General features: G+C 33.3%; 2 protein-coding genes across 2 annotated transcripts; both read left to right on the top strand.

Annotated features, from left to right (window-relative positions):
• Window positions 1-5,763: 5,763 nt before the first annotated feature.
• On the top strand, window positions 5,764-7,287 carry LOC113713664 (uncharacterized acetyltransferase At3g50280-like). The gene has a single exon (XM_027237443.2). It carries the CDS (start codon window positions 5,791-5,793, stop codon window positions 7,177-7,179), a length of 1,389 nt encoding a protein of 462 aa, XP_027093244.1. The 5' UTR covers window positions 5,764-5,790; the 3' UTR covers window positions 7,180-7,287.
• A 12,549-nt stretch (window positions 7,288-19,836) lies between these two features.
• Window positions 19,837-22,122, top strand: LOC113713465 (uncharacterized). Its single transcript, XM_027237191.2, has 2 exons — window positions 19,837-20,787; window positions 21,747-22,122. The coding sequence occupies exons 1-2, from the start codon at window positions 19,967-19,969 to the stop codon at window positions 21,814-21,816; spliced, it is 891 nt and encodes a 296-aa protein (XP_027092992.1). The 5' UTR covers window positions 19,837-19,966; the 3' UTR covers window positions 21,817-22,122.
• The last annotated feature ends 865 nt before the right edge of the window (window positions 22,123-22,987 follow it).

Genomic DNA, 22,987 nt, shown 5'->3' with positions numbered 1-22,987 from the left:
TAAGCAATAAATTTCGTGTATTATGACAATTAAGAAATCACAAGAAAAGGGCAAATTTGAAAAATGAAATTATATTCTCTCTCCCAAAATGAGATTTTTAGTATTATATTTTGAAATAGATTTTAACTATTACAAAAAGTTTAAAGCAGTGGAACCAAGTGAGATTTTTTTAAATTTGAGGATGCTTAGTGAAACATCAGAAACCTCAAGGGAGGTGTTTGAAATTATCCCATAAAAATTTTCTAGCTTTGATCATTTGGTATTGGAAGCAAGCTAGTTGTAAGCATAGTTGTCAAAATCGCGATCCGGATCGTAGGATCGTACGATCCTACGATCCGGATAACCAAAATCGATCCGGATCGTATGTAGAGTCGCAAATCATATTAATTTTTTACAGGATCGCATAGGATCGTGCAGGATCGTGCAGGATCGTGCAGGATCGTAGGATCGTACGATCCTACAATTTTTTTGTAAATTTGTGAAATGCGAAACTCCATTTTGCAAATAAATGAAAATATTTGTGGTATATTTGTAATTTATCAAAGAATTGCAACCTTTAATTGCAATTAAGAGCTTTTGGTAGGATCTTACGATTCTACGATCCGATCTTACGATCCAATCCTGTGAAACTAAAATCGATCCTACGTAGGATTCCGATTTTACAAACCTTGGTTGTAAGTCTGGGGCAGTAGAATGTCAGAAAGGTCCTAACTGGCCGTCGGGCAGACTAACTTATAAAAAAGAAAAAAAAAATTGCAACCGGCCCGACAGCTTTTCAGGAAAGTTTCCAACCGGCAACTGGACTTAGTCAGCCCGGCCGGCAACCCCAACAGTTTAAAAAAATAATTTTGCTTCGCCTGCTGGGCTGATTAAGCTTTTCAGGAAAATTTTGCTTTGCCAGGTCAACATTTTTGAGATATTTTTTTCAGCAATAACAAAGAAATTAGCCCAAAACCAAGATGTGCTTCATAACTACCTCATCAAGCTTTTTTTTTTTTTTTTCTTTTCATTTTTCCATGGTGCAAAATTAAGCAATGAAGACAACTGTATAGTACTCCGACATGCATACTAGTATAGTAGTAGTTGTTTGAGCAAGAAAATATGGCACTGAATGTGCGCCTGAGTGTGAGCTGTTAATATTGAATCATAGTAGAATTTACATTAATTATTCAGATGACTTTGGACATATTTTAATCCTTTGTCATTTGTTGATAATTCAATTTTCAACCAATACCCCATTAGTCGAATTTAAAAACTAAAATTAATAATACTCCTGCTACATTTAATTTATTTGATCTAATGGCTTGGAAGGCTTTATAAATAAAATTAATCTTATATGCACGACAGTGTATACATTATTATAATTAAATACATGATAAATATGAAAAATTTTAAATTTTAAATTCAAATTCAAATTTAAATTAGGTGTCGATGTATAGATGACCAATCCTTATTAACATTTAGTTGAAGAAACAAACATTTCAAGACTGGGGTTTTTTTTTTTTTTTTTCAAAACGATAACATATTCCATTTCCAGAAACTAATTACACTGTTGGAGTGCTCTTACATCTTTTTTAGCTAAACTAGTAAGCCATATTGGAAAAGATTCTTTCCAACAAATTTCATCATACAAGCTTATGGCAAATTTTGCCAACTTATGAGACACACAGCTACCATCTCTTCTAACAAATGAGAAGTAACATTCATCAAAACCTTGGCTTAACATCAGTATATCAGCTAAGATAGTCCCCGTAATTGGGTCTTTAGCATTCCTATCCTTGAGCTTATCAACCATCAGTTTACAATCAGATTGGATTTCCACTTTGTTCCAGCCCCTCTGCTTTACACAAGGGAAATTCCACAGCCTCTTCAGTAATTTTAAAGGAACCATTCCTTCAGTGCAAATCCAATTTATGGATGCCGCGTTGTTTAGTCATGGTAGAGTTTGCTACACAGTAAATTTCCTCCCAGGTACATGGCAACCTGCTATAATAGGTTATGGTTATCAATTTGCATGATAGATGTGTTTTATCCTCTAAGATATCAAATTAACAAAATAACTACTAATTTGTTTGTTCAAAAATATACTTATATTTTTTAATACCATGATATCCTTGACTACAAAGAAAGTCCTGTAAACTGAGATTCATGCTGTATTATTTCATATATAAGAAGGTACCAGCAATTCTATTTTTCATTAAAAATTTATATTATAAGTTATTGATTATGTTAGTACAAACCAAATTGCAAGAGACAATTAAAGACTTTTATGTAAGATGGGATATAAGATTTTTTGTGATCATAAAATAGTTGTAAGAGATAAATGTTATGAGTATATTAGTGCCAAGTCAATTGTTAAATTTGTTTTAGCGTTCAAAAGATCTTTCATCTACAGTATTAGTACCGTTAACAATAAAAAATAAAGTATTATGAAAAGTAAAATTTAATAGGATTGTATATTGTAAGAGCTACTATCTAATTGTTTGAATAGAGATACTATAAGGCATGGTAAAAATTGTCTTTTTTAAATTACTAGTATGTTAATATTCCACTCCCATGGTATGTGCTAATGGCCATAAAGTAATTATAAAATGCAACCTTGTGATAGAATATAAGTGCCAAAAAGAACTCAAGTTTTAAAATGTCCAAAAGATCAATAGGCTATGATATTAGTACTATTAAATACTAAAAGTAGTATTGTCCAATATATTGAAAATATACTGTCCAATTGTTTGAATAAAAATATTATTAAATATGATAAAAACTGCTTCCATCTTGATAGTGTTATGAGATTTTGTCCAACCATTGTATTAATGATGATGAAATTGTTGTAAACGACATATTTGATGAGTATATAGTGTCAAATAAATTGTTAAATTTTTGTTTAGCATTCAAAAGATCATTAATAATAGTAGCATTAGTACCGTAAAATACAAAAAGAAAGTACTTTGAAAATCGAAAATAGTACTCTCGAATATAGTAAAAGCTACTATCTAACATTATTTGTCTGACCAAGTTAGTTATTTTATTGACATGTCAAGCAATCTTAATGTTGAAAATTGAACTAACTTGTTACGAAGTCCTGCACGGGTGGGTGGTAAATGGTAATACAGAAAAGGATAATTGCAGAAACCATCCCTAAAGTAAACTGTTGGCTCTTTATGAGCATTTAATTTTTAATCTTTGAATTTATGGATGAAAACCAATAAAGAGCCAATACTTTATTCATCTAATGGATGAAAACTATAAAGAATTAATACTTTATGGGCTATTTTTTTAAAAAAATATTTAATTTATATTAAATAGATAATCTACTGATTTTCTTTTTGTAAAAATATTACTGTAACACTTTTTGAATTTTACTTACAAACATTGATATATTTATCATAAATTAAATGTTTGAAAGTAAAATATCTATAAAGAGCCGGTACTTTAAATGGATAATACGTATTTGTCCATAAACTACACCCCTTAAAGTTTATTAATTGTTAATTGATTTGTAGTACTTTGTCATTCATGGGACATGTAGCACAAAGGGTAAATCTAATACAAAATTCTAATTTCACTCCCTAAAACAATATTTTAATCATTTGGACAAAATTTAGAAAGGATTAGTAAGTTTCGGGGAGGTCAGTGCAATTTTTCAAACTACATGGGAGGTCAGTGCAATTGTCAAAAATTTCAGGTGAGGTTTCTGCAATTATCCCTACAGAAAAATCAAACCTACCCAAAAAAGAATTAGGAATACCACTTTAGTTTTGAGTAGAAGTGGCAAAATGGATTCATATCCACCAATCCATCCATATAAACCAACCTTAAATGGATTTGGATTATCCATATAAATTCAATGGTTTTAAATGGATAACCATTTAAATCCAATTATGTTGGTGGATTTAAATGGATTATCCATCTTATTCATATACATCCATTTAACTTAAAAAATAGAAAACACATTTATAAAAATGTGAGATAAAATCTTGTGGGACCATCTATTCTTTTCTTCATAACTTCCTCATATGTCAAATTAATTTTGTGGGACCACCTATTCTTTCTTTCATAACTTCCTCACATGCCAAGTTGCCAATAACATTAATTACATTTTATTTGCTTCTAGTTCCTAGACTTCTTCCATACTTTTCAAAATTATATTTTAGTCTCTACTCTTGTTTTTTTTAATTAAACTCTCATGTAGTAATGATTGCAAACATTTATATTCTTAAGTAAAGAAAAAGCGAGAACGCATCATGCAGTGTCAAAATAATTTTTATTTTTTTAATTCTTTTAATTATAAAAGAATTTTTCTAACGAGTGTCCCCGCAACATTGGTTAAGATATGTAATGACACCTTTTTTTTTTTTTTTTTTTCCAAATCCTCATACTTTCAATCCCTCTCCCCTTATCACCCAACCCAACTATCCAAAAAATATATATATACCTAATTTACTAAGTAATATAAGGTAACTTGTATATCAATGGTATAATAAGGAGTTTTATATATGTTTAGGTACTACGTGCACATGTGACGAAAATATTTTACTTGTCAAATAACATAAGATTTCTTATTAGAACTCCACTTTTATTCAAGACATCACTCTTGAACAAGAGTGCAAAAAATTGGAAACGTAAACTTTTTTTCACTGTAAAGCCGTATTCAATTCATTCAAAAGTTATAAAAATATAGCTAAGTTCTTAATTGTTCATTACTTTACAAAATGATACTTAAAGTAATGACGAAAGGTTAAATTGACCACAGCAGTTAAATTTTCTTGGAACTAAACTAATTTTATGAAGAACTGAAATAAAGTAATAGTACAATCATTTGTTATTACCAAAAGGTTTTAGGTGATTTAAGGATAAAACTTTGGGGATCTGTATTTTTTAGAAAAAAATATTTGGATCTTAAATTTAGGATTTGGAAGAGCAAATGGATAAATGGATGGATCATGGTTTACACTATCCATTTAAATGACATCCATTTAGATCCATTTATTAAATGGTTTTAATTGGATTGGATCAATTTGATCCACTATCCATTTTACTAAAACCATTTATCAACCATATATCCATTTTGCCACTTCTAGTTTTGAGAATAGATTAGGGCAAGAACGGGCAAACAAGTTGATGGCCGACTCCGTTCCCTCACCAACCGACCTACCTACCCCAAACTGACCCTCCTTGGCCAGGCAACAATTTTAAACGCTTTTGATTTAAGTAACTTCTTGCCTCATCGCTGCTGCTGCTTTTCCCAAAAAGAAATATTTACCATATTAATAAGATACAAGACTTAATAGGATTTACAAGATTTGGCTAAACAAAACAAATCCCCCAGGGATTAATTTGGCTATTATTAATAGGTGGCGTATGACTTACGAAAGGTTGGCGACTTGATTGTTCGGTGCAGTTTGTCCACGAACTGAATTTCGGAGGAAGGTGCTGAAGTCAATGAAGTAACTGCTTCCAAAGACTTGGCCATGTCAACGGCCAACCACTCTGCAGATGTTACCCACTTGGGATCTTCGGTAACATGTTTTCTACGTCAATTCAATGTCACCTATAATAGTGTGCCAAATGTCCTGTTATTATTTATACTTATGTTAAACCAAACCAAGTTGAATTATTAGAAAATTAAAGTGTAAATAATAACAGGACATTTGGTGCAATACTATAGGTGGCATTGGATTGACATAGAAAAATATGTCACCGAGAATTCCAAGTGGATTTTACCTGCCCAACCATTTAAATATGAGAAGAGAGCTGGAAAAACCAAAGGGCCATTAATTACAGAAAGACATGGCTAAAGTAGCAGCAGCAATGAGTTCTCCTGGGATTCATCATATCTCACAATGTTTTATCAAACCAAAAAACACACCAGAAGAGGCAAAGCAACCGATTTACTTGTCACAGTGGGATCTAGCAATGGTTTGCGCCAACTACATTCAGAAGGGCCTTCTTTTTGCCAAGCCTCCAGCTTTCGACCGTGAAAACCAGATGGAGGACCTGTTGGAGAAGCTCAAGGACTCTCTTGCTCTCGCCCTGGATCATTTCTATCCATTAGCTGGTCGTCTTGCAACTTTGAAACAAGAAAATCCCCCAATTTACTCCATCTATGTTGATTGCAACAATAGTCCTGGGGCAAGATTTGTTCATGCATCCTTGAACTCGACCATCGATGATATTCTTTCGCCAATTGACGTCCCAAAAATTGTTCAATCATTCTTTGATCATGACAGGGCTATCAACCATGACGGTCACACCAGGCCGTTGCTGACCATTCAAGTCACCGGGTTAATTGATGGAATCTTTATTGGTTGCTCGATCAATCACATGATTGTTGATGGGACAGCTTTTTGGCATTTCTTCAACACATGGTCCGAGATCTTCAGTGCCAAGGGGCAAAAGATAGCCATCTCCAGACCACCTATCCACAAGCATTGGTTTCCTGAGGGGCATGGTCCAATACTTAGCCTTCCATTCACCCACCATGATCAATTCGTACGAAGACATGAAGCACCCCAAATGAGGGAAAGAGTCTTCCATTTCTCATCAGAGTCATTGGCTAAACTGAAAGCTAAAGCAAATGCTGAATCCTCCCACACCACCAAGATTTCTTCATTGCAGGCGTTGTCAGCTCATGTCTGGAGGTGCATCACGAGGACTCGAAATTTTTCACCTGATCAGGAAACAAGCTGTCGGTTGGCAATCAATAACAGGACAAGATTGCATCCGCCTGTGCCTCGGGAATATGTAGGTAACTGTATTCAGACAGTGAGAGCAACTGCTGCTGCTGGTGAGTTGCTTGATCGCGGGCTCGGATGGTCTGCCTGGAAATTGCATCTGGCAGTGCACAACCATACAGATGAAATCGTTCGTGACTGGGTTGAATCATGGCTGCAATCGCGCTTCATTTACCAACTTGCTCAGTTCTTTGATCCTTGCAGCATAATGATGGGCAGTTCTCCAAGGTTCAACATGTACGGCAATGAATTTGGCCTAGGGAAAGCGGTGGCAATTCGAAGTGGTTATGCAAACAAGTTCGATGGGAAAGTTTCCCTATATCCGGGAATCGAAGGAGGTGGAAGCATGGACTTGGAGATATGCCTTTTACCACATTACATGAGTCTTCTTGAGTCTGATGAGGAGTTCATGGAGACTGTCACTTTATCAAGCTCAAGGGACTAATCTTTTAGTTCCTTCGGTGTACAACAACATTCAGATCAAATCTTGGTTTCGGCTTTAATGCCATTGTTGAAATAATTCTTGAATGGAAGTATCAATTTTAATTGAAAATTTTGTTTATAAGTTCCAACTCGTTTTAGTACTAAACATTGGATTTCCAAAATGAAGGCAGAGGAGAAACAGTGATTACGTTGAGAATTCGCCTCAATACTGTTCAGAAAGTCTCTCTATACCCACCTGCCTTTTCCTTCTGATGTAATTCTAATTTTCCTTAGGGTCCAATTTTCTTGCTCCATTATTCTATATGAAGCAAAAAAGATCTGTCTATATTGCGGGTTTTGGTGGCACATAATATATAGTTAGAAATTCATATTGTTGGCTGTACACAGCGCAAAAGCACAAATCCTAAGGAGAAAGCCTAAATTTTATTTCTGATGGCGGAATTATTAATTGTCACAAGGCTTCACTTAATCTACCTACATAGTACCTCAAAATGATCATGGAACTTGATTAATGATTGACAAGGAAATTTGCATAAGAACTATCTTGTAGCAGAAATTTGCTTTTTCCTTTTTATACTAATTATGCTTCTGGGCTGCGGGGTAGCTTTGTTAAACTGGCAAGTGTTTGTTGGACATGAGCAAGCACTGAAAGTATATCACCAGCTCAGGCAATGTGCTTACTACAACATGGTTAAACATGCACTTGATGATTAGGATTGAAATAGCCAAATTAGCAATAATTTCTTAAATCTTGGTCAGCCATTCGATCAAAAATCAATGGAGTTATATGCTATAATCCTTATGTATGCTCTATTTTTTGGTGGAAGAGAAATAGTTACAGCTAAAGGAATTACTATTGAAATTATAATGCTTTTCGTTCAACTACAAGCAATGGCGGCTGTTTACCTGGTCAACTGATCATGGTTCACCGAACCCCTGGATCTTCCTGGAGTATGCATGCCTCCACATGTCAACAAACTGTAAGGCAAGCTCTTCGAATCCAGGCTACAATGATATCCATCTTTCCGTCGGTGATCTACAATTCTATAGTTAAATTTTCTGGCAATGAATCCTTATCCACATGTGGCACAGAGTTTGTCTGCATTAGCTGCAAACCAGTAGAGCAAGACCATCAAATTACCTGTCATGACTCATAAGGGGGAATGGTATCATTATCTGTATCCTACAACCACAGGAACCTCCAATTTGCCAAGCCGTTCAAGTTTAATTTGGTAGAATGATAGACTTCCTCCAGAAGCTCAATGATAGGGTGGAAAATATAGTGAATTTATATGTATAAGTTGCAATGTTATTTGGGCTTTATTTTGAGTAGAAACTACTTAATTTTGTTCTTATATTATTCTAATAGGTGAAAAGCTTAATTGGAAAGAAAATGGACTAAAAATGTGACATGAAGTAGTAATGGAAAAGGAAAAAGTCAAAAGAAAGGGATTTGACAGGATTGACATGTTTTAGTATTTTGGCAATAACTTGAGCTACACAAATTGAATTGACATAATTCTTGATTTAGTTTGAACCTAAGGGAATGCTCTGCAAATCTTATGCAGACATCAAAGTTTGGTTCTCATGTTTTCATAGTCAAAAATTCAAATTACTGAAGCATAGTTGTGCCGCGATGCTCTTACGATCAGGTATCGGTATTTTAGGTATATCTCAACATCTATACTCCAAATGACTTGATTCTTCAGCATTGGAAAGCTAATTCAAAGAGTTACAATTTTCATGTTTTGAGTAAGAACTGATTTGGTCTCTTTGATGGTGTTTTTGGGCTTCAAAAGTGATATGCGCACGGATCTGTACCGATCCGCGGACAGATCCATAACTGGCACCGGACATTGCAAGGAACTTCGTGTCAGACATCTTCAAATTCTTTTGTGTTTTGAACTTGGTCCAATGACCACCGCCAGTCATTGGGCCTGTCATTATCGGAAAAATGGGTGAAAATGTAATTTTTCAAGTCTAATAAAGTTTATTCTTACCCTGTTTAGTATATATTTTCAAGAAACTATAAATAGGGGTTCTTTTAGTCATTTTTTAGGAGAGAAACCATTAGGCTAGTATTAGTTCATCCTTTTACATCTTCCTTTCTTGAGAGATCAAGGAGGAACCGTGGAAGAATCAAAGAGGAAGATCAAGACAGAGATCGAAGCAAGGGAAATTGAGAAGTTTTCTTTACTTTTATCTTCTTATTTGTATCTTTTCTTTGTATTCTTGGTTTAATTATGAATATGTTGAACGAAATTATATCTAGGATTAGGGTTTTGTGAAAGAGTTTTGAATATTTATCTTAGTTAAACTTTTAACTTTTGCCATGATTTATTTATCTTGATTCAATTACATGTTTGTAGTTGACCACCATAAACATGCTTTTAGGGTTTGTATTGAATGAGAAGAGATATACAACCGTACACTAGATAGATATACATACTTATTCTAATCACGAGAGCATGTTATGATTTGTATGACGCACTTATATCACCAAAGTTTTTAAAGGGTTTGATTGAATACTTGCGATATCGAGAGATATGTAGGATTTAATTAAGCAAACTTTTAGATGTATCGAGAGATAATCTAAAATACAATTGTGTGATGCGTTCATGATTTGTTAAAAAATTAACTAGATAATTAACTCAAACTCTAGATCAAATTCTGAGACCCAAATTTTTACCAATTGTTTTCTCATTTTTATTTATTAGATTTGATTATCTATTTTCTTCTTTAATTAGTTAAAAATAAATCCTTTAAATTTTATTCTTTTTCTATAATAATTAAAGTAGGGCATTAACTCGAAACCATTATTATGATAGGTCATATGTGCTTGCAGGAAATAGTCAATCACTCAACGACTCTATTTATCCGTCGTTCATTTCTATCCACTACCAAAGTGCACTGTTTGATCCTACCAAAATTTGTCTTACTTTTATTTGTTTGTAGATGTAGGCAAAAGATATGGTAACAGCCACACAGACTTCACAAAATTGCTGATTCCAAAAGAAAGACCAATGGTCCACAGAAGTGAATAGTCAATAAAGCTCGAATGCTTAACCATTACAAGGTGAGGGAAAGCTGTAATGTTTAAGTAAGAATTTATGTAGAGAGATAAAATCTAGAGAGAGAACTCTCTAAATATAAAATTCTAGTGAGAAAATGGAAGTCACTAACATGAGTCGAGGAGACTTTAGTTTAGTGACTAAAGTTGAGGGGCTCAGGATTTGGAAGTCTTAGGACAAATCCTCCATTTCTTTTCTTGTTTTTTAAATTCCACTTTTCCTCCTTTAGAAAAATTATAAAAGAAAAAACTTGTAAAAATGAAAATTTACCTCGTGGAGATTCTCTTAATGGGCCTAAATGGATCTTGCTGACATCCTGGATGAAGTTGTGCTTCTTTGAATCTAGTGAACAATTTCCTCAATTGGAAGATAATTATTCTTGGACTTGAAGATTATCTTGGGCTACAACCTAGATTCAAGTCTTGATCCAACAGGAGACTATTTTTGGGCTGAACAGGTTTTTGTCCACAACAAATTTGATAAAATGTCCCAGACCCAATTTCCTTGTGTGCATTTTATGCAGGGCTCCGTTTGGAAGGTGGGTTTTTTGGGTATCTGTCTAAAATTTTACTGTAACTTATTGTAGAAGTTTTTAAAAAAATTTTTGAAGTGTGTTTTTTTTTAATATTTTGAAGTGTATAGTTTAAAAACTTTGAAAAGTTTTTTGAAGTTACTGTAGCTAAAGTTTTTAAAAAACTTGTAGCAGATAAACTTGGCAAAAAAACTTGACTTTCAAACAAGGCCCTAGTGAAGTTAATACTGAATCTGTTTTTTTTTTTTTTTTTTTTTTTTTATTCCATGGATATCACAAGAATGAAAAGTTTGAGAATATTTCAGCACCTGCGGAGATTAAAGTTATGCAGTGACAAAGAGTGAATAAGATAATTATTGGGATTAGTTTAGCGATTAGGGGAGGGCTCTTAGACTTCTATGATTATGTTTTCTTTGAACTAAAAATTTCCAACTGATTAACCATTTTTTTTTTATGGGTGGTGGCAGAGCCACATAGAATCCCCCTCAAATTTGATAAAGTCCACAATGACGTTGAAACTTTTTAAGATTTTTAAGTTTGCACCATATTTTCACCTTTGAATTTTATAAAATTCTCTCATGTATTGCTCCACTTAGATTTAACAAAATTCCTTCCTATTCATAGATTATCCATCCTCTTAACATTTATTTATTCTCTCCTCATTCTATATTGACCCTAAAAAAGTAAGATTTTTTTTTTTATTGATCACATGCTTTAACAAAAATTTGGACCTATTTCAAATTAAATATTGACGATACATTAAGAAAAATATAGAATTTGGCCTTTCAAATCATAGTCCATAGTATATTTTTTTACCTTGTACTCTCTCGCCATGAGATCCTGACTCTATCACTAGCTGTTCCTTTATAGTGGGTTTAAACTTAGTTACTTTTGAAACTTCTAATTCTATGTAATAAAAATGGTGTTTAGCTTTAAGTCAGGAGAGATTATGCGTGAGGTCGTGATTTACAAGAAAACATGCCCAATAAGTACATCCTACTATTGTTAGTCAATTAAATCCTTGCAGACCTTCTGGTCAAAATAACCAAAAAAAAAAAAAAAAAGGAATAGGATAAAAAACCATGATGATATGTGGGGTACGAAGAAGAAGAAGAATTGCAATTCAGTATGTAAAATTGCAAATTTTTGAAGAAATTTCCTAAATTATAGTCCTCTATGACATACATTACTCAAGGCAAAAGGGTTAGAATCTTTCACCATCGTATTGATTTACTATTTCAAATCATGCATGTAAAATATTGCGAATTGTTTTAATGGATGACGGGGATAAAAATGATATAAGAAGTGAGAAAAAAAAAAAAAAACCAATTGTACAACCTTTTCTTGTTAAAGTTAATTAATTTCCATAATAGAAAGACAAATTGGTTTAAAGTCAAGTTTCTAAAGCTTCATTGCATGCGTCATGGGAAAGTGATGTATCCTGGTTGTTGTTGCCAACCACCATGACCGACACTCAATATGTCGTTTAGTTATATGAACAAGAATAAAAAGATAGGAAATGAATACCTACATTTTATCATTTATTGCGAAGAAAAGTTAGGAGATGTTGATATAACATGGTACTTGATATGAGATAAATACAATTTAGAGTGGAATCCAACAACTCGTATCTACTATCCCCGAGCAAAGGAGAGAGAGAGAACTAGCAGAAATACAGATACAATTCTCTTGAGATGCGACGTATGTGAAATAAAAAGTAATTAATAAAAATATATTTATGACGTAACTAAATAAATTTGTGCGAATAGAACATAGATCTTATCAAATTAACTCCAATCTCCTTGTTAGAATTGGTAAATTGTATATTGCTTATAGACATTTTAGTTTCAAATTGTTTAGAAAGAATCCTAAGGTCGGACAACTTGGAACAATTTGTTTTTTCACAAATTATGAACAATTGGAAAAGGGCATACAAGCGCAGTAAAACCGTTATCCCAAATAGTATAGTCATTAGTGAGTTTCATGTACACTTTTGCATACTTCAATTGATATGCGTTCGTTTACTCTTCTTCTTTTTTTTTTTTTTTGGGTAAAATATTTGCGTTTGTATACTCTGCTGGCTGAATTTCCTCTTATTTATTGATAAAATTCCTCTTATTATATCAAAAATAAAAAAAAATTTATATAGCCAATTCCGATCTTATTTCATACCAAGTGTTACAGGAACGATTTCTAAAAGTAACCCAAACCCAAAGATGATTTACAATCAATGCTTCAAATAAAATTTAACAAGACTCTTAAACGTTAAAGAACTCAAGAAAACTTGGTAAAAATCAAAGTGTTTTGATTAATATTAATAAAAGTCTGAACAACTAAAACCCTATAAAAGAAAAGAAAATACAACTAAAAATAAAAACATAGAATGAAAAATGCATCTAGCATCCTTAACGGATTCAGAGCAAGATCCGAATCTAAGTCAGGAACAAATAGTGGGTCGGACGGTTTGAACTCTATAACTCCTCCCCAATGATCGGGATTGGATTCCTATCTCTATCATTGTCACAAATTTTATTGTAATTTGATAAGTCAGCAGGAAGGTACATCACAAGAGCAGTAGAGACGTCTTCCTTTGTAATAGAATAGAATTTCTCCTTCTCCAAAACCCCTCCTCGTAATAGAATAAGGTTTCGAAATAAGGTCAGAGACTTGAATTTGGCAGTTGTGGGATCCGGCTCGCGATTCGGCGCAGGAGATCCGTCCCCTGGGAGAGATCCCCAGATGGTGTTCTACATCAATGACTACATGAATCCCTCATAAGATGGCTAGATACCTCACCAGGAATGCATCAAAATTGGAGCAGCACAGGTTCATTGGGATTTTGCCCAGAGTGAAAATAGAATTACAGAATTTGGTGTTAATTCATGCAGCTTTGTTGTAATTATGAACAGTAACTTAAGAAAAAATCACCAAAGTTTATAAGTATTACACCAACTAAATACAATTAGGCTCTTCACAATCCCTCTAATACTATATGCCACGCCACGAGCATCAGAACACCCATAACCCACTCGCGCAATCTGACATGTCATGTAGATGCAACTTGATTGTGATTTTACTATACATAATTCGCCAAAATATGTCTCAAAACATTAATGGGTGTGTTTGGATAGGAGATTATTGACATATTATTTAGAATAATGATTGTAGTATTTTTACGATGTGATGTATGTAAGATAAAAATATGATTTGAAATATAAAAATATGCTTTAAAAAATATGTTTATAATGCAAGTAAATAATTTTTTGCGATCTATCAGAGCGTGCCCTTGCTTGCTTGATTGCTGTCAAGATCAAGATGTAGTTCATCACAACTTGATGATCACTTGAGAAAGCAGCAAATATTGCTTCTACACTTTCTAAAGGGTTCAAAATCAAGAATCAAGATGTACTTCATAATTACCTCATCGAGCCTTTTTTTTTTAAAAAAAAAATTCTATACTGAGCGATATACTACTTAGGTGATAGAGACAAATTAATGGATAATCCATCATTTTGATTTTAGAAATTCTCATATTTGTATTTATCGTTTAGAAATATCGTGATTTAGAGTCATTTTTTGTAGGTAGACTCTTTTTTTCTCTCATGGTGCAAAGATCAGCAATGAAGACAACCATATAGTACTCCGACATGCTAGTATATGTTCAAATATTCCACTTTTGCGCTCAACCCCGTTCAAGTGGTCAAATGAGATGTCAACGCTTCATCTGGAAAATGTAGAAGAGGTGAAGAAGAAAACCACAACTTTGAGTTGTTGCATGCAGGTTTTGTGCGTCAAAGATACAAAAAACGTAGTAAAAGGAGAATTCAAATTTTCAGACTTCAGAAATAGGGATAGTTGTAAAATTGCCAATCAAACCCTGTTTACAGCCGTTTTAAGACCAACATGGACTTGATATGCTAAGTACTTTGATAAAATGGTATAAAACAGAAGACAAAATTTGACTAGGATTCGCATGAATTCTAGTAGTTGTTTGGGCAAGAAAATATGGTATTACATGTGTGCCTGAGTGTGAGCTGTTTACATTAATTATTCATACAGCTCTAGACATATTTTAATCCTTTGTCTTGTGTTGATAATTCAATTTTCAAGCTATACCCCATTAGTCAAATTTAAAAACTAAAACTAATAATAGTACTTCTGCGTTTGATTTATTTGATCTAATGGCTTGGAAGGCCCTATAAATAGAGTTAATTTCATATACATTACGGTGTATATACTATTATGATTAAATGCGTGACACATATATAAAATTTTTAATCTTAAATTTAAATTAAAATTATATGTCAGAGTGTAGGAGATTAATCCTTATTAATATTTAACTAAAGTATCAAACATTTGAAGACCGGGGTATTTAAACAAAGGTAATTAAGATAAGCCCCAACTATCAAACTAAATGTCAAATCATGACTATTGACAAGGAAGAAGAGGCATACTGAAATTAGTTTTCTTCAAATAGAAGTGGGGACAACGTAGGAGTCGAATTCATGAACAATAACTTCATCTTTTGTTTCAGAAAAGTATGCAATCTAGAAAGTTTTGTTCTTAAGTTTTCTTAGTTTTTATTTTTCCTTCTACTTGCTTGTTGTCTTTCTGTTAGGCGCATTAATTCACAGATCAGCAACATCATTTCAAGCTACCTGCAATAAAGGGTCACATTCACAACAATCCACAACTATGATGGTTAAAAACGTTAAGCAACAAAAATCAAATTGAATAAAGTTCCCAAAAAAAAAAAAAAGCAACCAACGTGTTGATTAATCAAAGCATAAAGTGCATTTATGCTGCTTTAATTAGGAGCTAAAAATAGATAAAATTAATTCGTAAATAAATTTATTTGGATGATCCCGTCAAGTGGACAAAGAAATACACCGCTTTGTATTAGAGGTTAGGTTAACGTCCGCCTCATGTATCTTTTCATAATAATCAATAAAATTTAGGGTTGGTATCCGTCTCCGTATATGGGATTTGTCATTTTTTATTAAAAAAAAAAAAGGCATTTTGTTTTTTTAGTTGCAAAGAAGAAGATTAACTTGGTCTCAAAATAAAAATATCCATATTTTTTTGGACAACATACATCCCAAGTTACACATTTCGATCCACTGAGAATTTAGTTACTTGTGACCAAAAGATGAATATTTAGCTATTATATGACAAAGAAAAAACAAAGGTTCTTTGATTCACCAAATTAGGTCACAATGAATCCAACAGATACCCCTATTTCTTCTCGCATGTTCAGACAAATAAAGCCCTGTTCAGATTTGTTGGAATTAGTTGTAGTCCATGAGGATTCTTCGTGCACGTAATGTGTTTGCAGACTTTACAATATAAACAATTTCTTGACCTTATATTGCCAAGTGAATTTTCACAATAGAATGACAAATTTGGCTGAAGTCAAGTTTCTAAAACTTCATTGCATATGTCATGGGGAAAGTGAAATATCCTGGGAGTTGTCAACCACCGTCATAGATACTCAGTATGTCGTTTAGTTAAATGATACAAGAATAAATAAACACATAGGAAGCCTATGCCTACATGGTACCATTTCTTGCTGAGAAAGTTAGGAAATGTGGATATTACATATTTATTTTTATACAGTATATTAAATTTAGAGTGAAATACTGCTACTCGTATCCACCATCCACAAACAAGCAATAAAGAGAGAATTAACTAGCAGATATTCAGGTGAAATTCTCTAATGATGTTATTTAACACCTAGCCAATTAAAAACAAGAACAGAGATCCAATTACGTACACTGTCAGTATAGAGATTTTTTTACATAATAAGTAGATTTAGATGAATGCCACGTTATTACTGTTCAAATTTTAAATTCACTTTTTACCTGTGTGTCATATATCTATACCTGAATGTGTTAAAATTCTTTACACTAACAATGTATATAACATTAATTCATTAAATTAACCGCCACTATCGTACCTCTCCTTGACAAAAATTGGTAACTTGTAAGCTACTCTTTAGACTTGTAATCTCAACAAGCATGAAACTAGTTCATCACTACCTCAAGACTTGTAAAGGCAGCAAAATTGGAACAAAAATACTATGATATTGCTTCTATACTTCTTATGGGGCCCATCGAGCTTTAATTTCCATGGTGCAAAATTCACAATGAAGACAATTGCGTACTCCTATGTACCAGTGTATGTACAGATATTCCGCATAATTTTGTGCTCAAATCTGTTCAAGTAGTCAATAAGATTGTCAATTCTCCATCTAGATGATCTAGAAGACGTGAAGAAGATAAGATGCCCAGAACTTTGAGTAATTAAATCTGTCCAATATTCAGAATTCAGAAATAGAATTGACTAGCTGTAATTAATTAGTTTACCTGTAAATTAGCCAATCAAACCCTGATAACAATTGTTTATGACCAACTTGTTATTAATTAATACTATCAGAAATACGTTATCAAAATGGTACAAAAGAGATAGAAAATTTGACAAGGATTTGCATGGCTTCTAGTAGTTGTCTGGGCAAGAAAAATATGGCTTCTACAGGTGTGCCTGAGAGGCAGCTGTTAATATTAGCCATATTTTAGTCCTTTGTCTTTTGTTGATAATTCATTCTTCTTCAACCTATACCCCTGGAGAGGGTTGGGTTGGGTTGGGTGGTACGGGGGGAGGGAGTGTAAGCAAGAGGTCTCGGGTTCGAGTCCTCCCGCTTACAAAAAAAAAAAAAAAAAACTTAAAAAAAAAAAAAACCTATACCCCCTCATTCAAAATTACAAACTATAAATAATAATACTCCTTCTGCTTTTGATTTACTTGATCCAGTGGTCTGGAATGCTTTACCGAAGAAAGAACATTTCAAGAATGTTGGGCATTTAAAACAAAAGTAATTAAGATAAATAAACCCCACCTATCAAACTAAACGTCAAATCATGACTATTTACTTGGAAAAAGGGACATGCTGAAACTACTCATTTTCTCCCAAATAACGTGGGAACTACGTATTATTGAATTCAAGAGCCACGATTTCATCTTTTTGAGACAAAAAGGAAAGGAACGCGGTTTGGAAAGTTTTGTTCTCAAGTTTTCTTGTTTTTTTAAATAAATTTTTTCCTTCTTTTTTTTTTTGAAAAAGAAATTCTTCTATTTTTTTGGCCTTTCTACATCATTTCGTGTCAATTGCAATAAAGGGTCACATTCACAAGAATCTACAAGGAAGGATAGTCAAAATCCTTAGGCCATAAAAGTCACATTAAATAAAGTTCCACAAACCTACCAACATGTTGATAAAAAGTATAAAGTGCATGTTTTGCTGCTTTAATCTTTTTAGGAGCTTAATGGTTGATACTAATCAATTCTTAATAAACGCATTTCCACCTAAAATACCATTTGATTATCTTTTTGAAAAGAGGAAGATTAACTTGTTCTTAAAAGAACAAAAAATTAATCTCATGACAATATACATATCAAATTAGAAAAAAGGACTTTTGCAGTCATGAGAATGTAAAACTATTTCTTCAAAATATTCCTCTGATTTACCAAATTAGGTTATGTTAAATCCAACAACTAGTATCCCTATTTCTTTCTTTTTTTTTTTTTTTGTTGGGGGGGGGGGGTGGGGGGAGTTTTGGGTGGGTTACATTTTTGGGTTAATCCTTAAGAAAAGGAGGAGACCACCATGAGTGAAACTCATGATCACTTGCATCTTCAAATAGGTACAGAATACCCGGACTACCATCCCATTACCAAGTCGAACAAATGTTATAAAATTTTTAAAAAAAATAAAAGTCGAAAATTTCTTTATTATTTATCTCCATATTCAATCTGCCAAATTACTAAAGGTAGTTCTCGACAGCCTTGTGATATTTTCGATAAAGATGCTTTAGCTTTTTGTTGACTAGAAAGACTACATTACCGGACTAAATGACCAAAGGCCTAAAAGTTCTGCATAATCTCCAAACTTTGATGTTTGACATAGAATTACAAACAGCATACTTCCATTTAACTGAAGAATACATTTTTTTGTATCTCTACTTCTGTCCATGTTTAGTGTGATACTAAAATTTTTTCTTTTTTTTTTTTCAAATAATGAGATGTGATACTGCACGGTTTATTGTCGATTGATTGATTGTAGATCTTGATTTTGAATAATTAATTTTTTTTTTTATGTTCTCGCTTGCTTTTGTACTTATATTATATTTTTTTTAACAATAAAAAAAGTCAAAATTCATAATCTATCAAGGAGTAGTTTTTACTGATTCTGATTATTCTTTATAATCATTTTTCATAATCAACTTCCAAAGCAAACAATAACAAGACCTACAATTATTTGATTAGCCAGCAAATTATGGCTTTTTACATGAAAAAGTAATATTGTCAGCCATTCAACCAGTCCCCAACACTCCACACCACTTAAACAAACCATCATAATTAGATCGCAGCAAGCTCTTTCACTTGTCAATTTCTTGGTCATTAATTCAAACTTGTAATTAACTTTAATTTGGTCCCATCTTTATTCCTGTCCTACTGGTTCTATTCAAATCTTCTAGCATGCATTTCAGTGAATTTATGATCTTCGAATCAGTTAATGCATGGGGCAATTTAAGGCTCGTTGAAAGAGAGACATCCCAGATCTAAGAAGATGGGCTATGCTAGATGTACCAATATTCCGCATAGAAACTTGTATCACTAATTAAGTAACACGTATGGAATTTGATAAATTCAGAATTAATTGTGAGCTTGAGTACATTCAAAAACGTTGTATCATTGTCATCATTTTCTTCAAAACAGAAAACCCGATATCATAATTTTTCTTGACACAGATTTTCTGTAAGTTTCCTCAACAAAATCATGAAAGGGACGGCCAACTTCTTTGCTTCCATTTGAAATGGGAAATTAGAAGTAAATGCTCAAGAGAGACAAGCACGAGAAATTTTGGGGAAAAGCACGGCTCTGTGTCCAGCCATCTAGAAAGGCTTGACTTTTTTGGAGCCTAAAAGCAAATTAGCCACGAGAAGGAAAATATTGTTGTTATTAAAAGGAAAGGGACAATGGACCAAGACTCATTGATGACAATGCAACCGCACCAAACTCTATTCACACGGCTCATTTTCATTTCCCCCATTTCTTTTTGTCATTTCCTTCCTGGATTGCTTCTTGCTCCCCTTCTTTTCAACCCATAATCTTCCTCCAAGATAACCATGCTTGATCCAAGAACTGAGTCTGATGACAACCCTCATCAGGCGTTTGATCCCTTCAGAAGCATAAATGATAGAAATGGTAGTTGGAGGTCAGGGAGCTTTGGTGCAAGAGCAAGAAAAACAGGGGGAAACTATCAGAACTATTGGAATTTGAATGGTGATGGAGTTCAATTCAGGCCTCAAAATTCAGAAGATGAATCAGGGGTTCAATCACCACCTCTGTGGAAGAGTAGTCCACCGACAAGTCCATTGAATTCTCGCTGTAATTCCAATACTTATTGGTCACTATCTCCAACTTCAAGAACACAGGCCATAGCCAGAGGACAAAGGGAACTCATGGAAATGGTCAAGAACATGCCTGAATCTTGCTATGAACTGTCTTTAAAAGATCTTGTCGAACATCCCCGAATAGAAAGTCCTAAAGAAGAATCATATTTACTTGGGCAGAAAAATTATGATGATCGTCTTCAGGTTTTGAATCAGAAAGTGAACTCAATAAGAAGGCAAGAAAGCAAGAACAGTGAGAAAAAAGCACAGATTCTGAGAAGTAAAAGTATGGAAAACAGGGATTTGTTTCTGAAGATGGTTTTTCCACTTTCTTTCAAATCAAGAAAGAAGAAGAATCTGATGACCAATACTCTTGCCAAAGTTTCTCCTAAGCCAGAGGTCCCTGATAAAACATCAAAAAGTGTGGATAAAGATTGGTGGAAGAAAAAATTTTCAAGCTCCAGTGGGAGTGAAAGTGGTAGAACAAGCAGCAATGGTGGAAGCACTGGAAGTAGTGGTAGCAGCAGCAGCAGTAGTCGCAGCAACAGTGGCAGGTAAAATTTTCCTGATTTTTTCTCCCTTTTCCTTCATGCCTTTGAATCTGTTAGCTTTTCCTTCAAGTTCTTGAAATTAATTTAGAAATTCTATGCTCTTATGTAATTTAGGTTATGTCAGCGCATATAAGAACTGCTCTAACAATGTTTGAGCATAGGTGTTAAATCCAAAATTTGATCTTGATTAGAACAAAAAGCATGGTATGAATGTACATTTTATCATATTCTGGTTTAACATTAATGTCAAGTAAAGCAGCCAGAATAGTTTGTTTCTAAGCTAATTGGATTGGGGCATATGGACAATTGAATAGTGGATTAATTGGATTGGGGTATATGATTATAATTTGAAGTTTAGAGCCAAGGAGAAGACAAGAAAATCTGATATTCTGGCTATCCATTGCTCACTTGTTAATTCTTTTGGAGAATGACAAAATTGTGCCATGAAAGGTATGATCCAGTTGGTGCACATAAGACAATCTAATAATGATTTTCTGTAGCATCCTTTGTATTCAAGTATTGTTGGGTCCTATATGGAAACAGAACAGAGCAGAACAGAACAAACAACAACTACTGCCTTGGAAAGAATAAATTTAGCAGTTGCTGGTGGGAATAGTTCCAGGCGTATACTTTATTTGAAAATTTTCGAGTATTTGATTACAATTTTTTGGTTGAGGCACAGATATGAACAAACAAACGTACAAGGCAAGCACCTAGTAAGAAAATATGGTAATTGTTGCTAAGTTAATACTAGTAATTATCGCTTCTACTGTCTTATTTTTCACAACAAGGTACTACATGATTAAAAAAAAAAGATTTTGGAAGTGCCATTAATAATTGCATTTTCATTTCGTTACAAAAAAAAATTGTATTGATATGTTTTGTTTCTGTTTTCGCACCAAATATTTACATATACAGCATGAATACTAAACTAGTCATATTGTTTCTTGAATGTGATGCAGGAAAAGAAGTGGCTTCTTAACAAGTTGCTTCTCCTGCTTTTATTCCACGAAAGGCAAATCTGCTGAGTGAAAAGAGAAGAGTGGCATTTTGATATGGTAAAGAACCCTTATCTTCTGTAAACCAGGTGGTATGGTAGTTCATGGTGGATGAAGATAAAGAAGTTCCTTTAATACTTGTCATAAAGTTTGGAGTTCATTATGTGTATATTCTCGGAATTATCAACAAAAAAAGTAGTACTAGTCCACTAGTTGTTACTTCTCTTAATATTTCAAATAGGTGGTTCTTTTTTTTTTTTTGTGTGTAAAATCATCCTCTTTGTTTATCTGAAAATGAGTGGCATGCCCATCTCAAGGTGCAATCAGTTTGACATTCCAATGCAGATTTTGGCACAAAGATACACATGGTAGTAATTTGTCAACCAGGGTCTGGCAAATGATTCTAGAGGAATAATAGGGGAGGCCATTGCAATTTGGTTCCAAGAATTTGAGCTAGGGTTAGATAACACAATAATTGATCTTTTTTTTTTTTTAAATATTGTTTTAGTTTTGTATTAGGCCCCATACACCAAGATTTCATAGTTCTTCTTTCCAATTTAAAGTCAATTGAAGTTTTGTCTCTATAACTTGAAAATTGAAAATTTTCCATGCACCAATAATATGAGCATTGGCTCTTTCCTTGTAGATCTTTTCCCACATATTAAGATGACCGTCTAACACATCCATTGACTATAGATAGATATTTGCCCCACCTAAGTCTTGCATCCCAACTCCTCCTGTGCTCTAATTTATAAAGTGGGTTGTTTCACTTTATTTGAAGTCAGCAAAAGAAGATAGTTTGATTCATACAATCATGCATCAGAAATCCTATCTAGTTCACATAAAAATGAAATTCTTAATCCGTTTTTAGGTTAAAAACTTTTTTTCTTTGGTTAAAGCCCCATACACGAGGAGGGTAGTCACTAGTCAGTCCTAATTTTTGTTGAATAATATTAAAATTTGAAGCAAATAGGAGGTCAAATACTTGTTTGTAGCTATAAAAGATATATCATTTCTATCAAACGTAATTATGTCTTTGTGATGAGCAAGTTGCAACTTTTTTTTTTTTTTTTTTGAGCAAGTTGCAACTTAACTAATAGAAATTTCTACACGAAACTGTATCCTACGAAGTACGAACCAAAACTACATTATATTCAAAAAAAAAGATTACAAAATTCCATCTCTATTTTGGACACAATTTCACT

This window comes from Coffea arabica, chromosome 10c, assembly GCF_036785885.1.
Source record: "Coffea arabica cultivar ET-39 chromosome 10c, Coffea Arabica ET-39 HiFi, whole genome shotgun sequence".
Taxonomy (NCBI): domain Eukaryota; kingdom Viridiplantae; phylum Streptophyta; class Magnoliopsida; order Gentianales; family Rubiaceae; genus Coffea; species Coffea arabica.
Note: the sequence above shows the minus strand (reverse complement) of the source record. Positions and strands in the feature narration are given on the sequence as shown.

Coding starts and splice junctions, on each gene's coding strand:
- LOC113713664 (XM_027237443.2), top strand. CDS start 5,791: ATGGCTAAAGTAGCAGCAGCAATGAGTTCTCCTGGGATTCATCATATC.
- LOC113713465 (XM_027237191.2), top strand. CDS start 19,967: ATGCTTGATCCAAGAACTGAGTCTGATGACAACCCTCATCAGGCGTTT. Junction 20,788..21,746: donor AGTCGCAGCAACAGTGGCAG/GTAAAATTTTCC, acceptor AATGTGATGCAG/GAAAAGAAGTGGCTTCTTAA.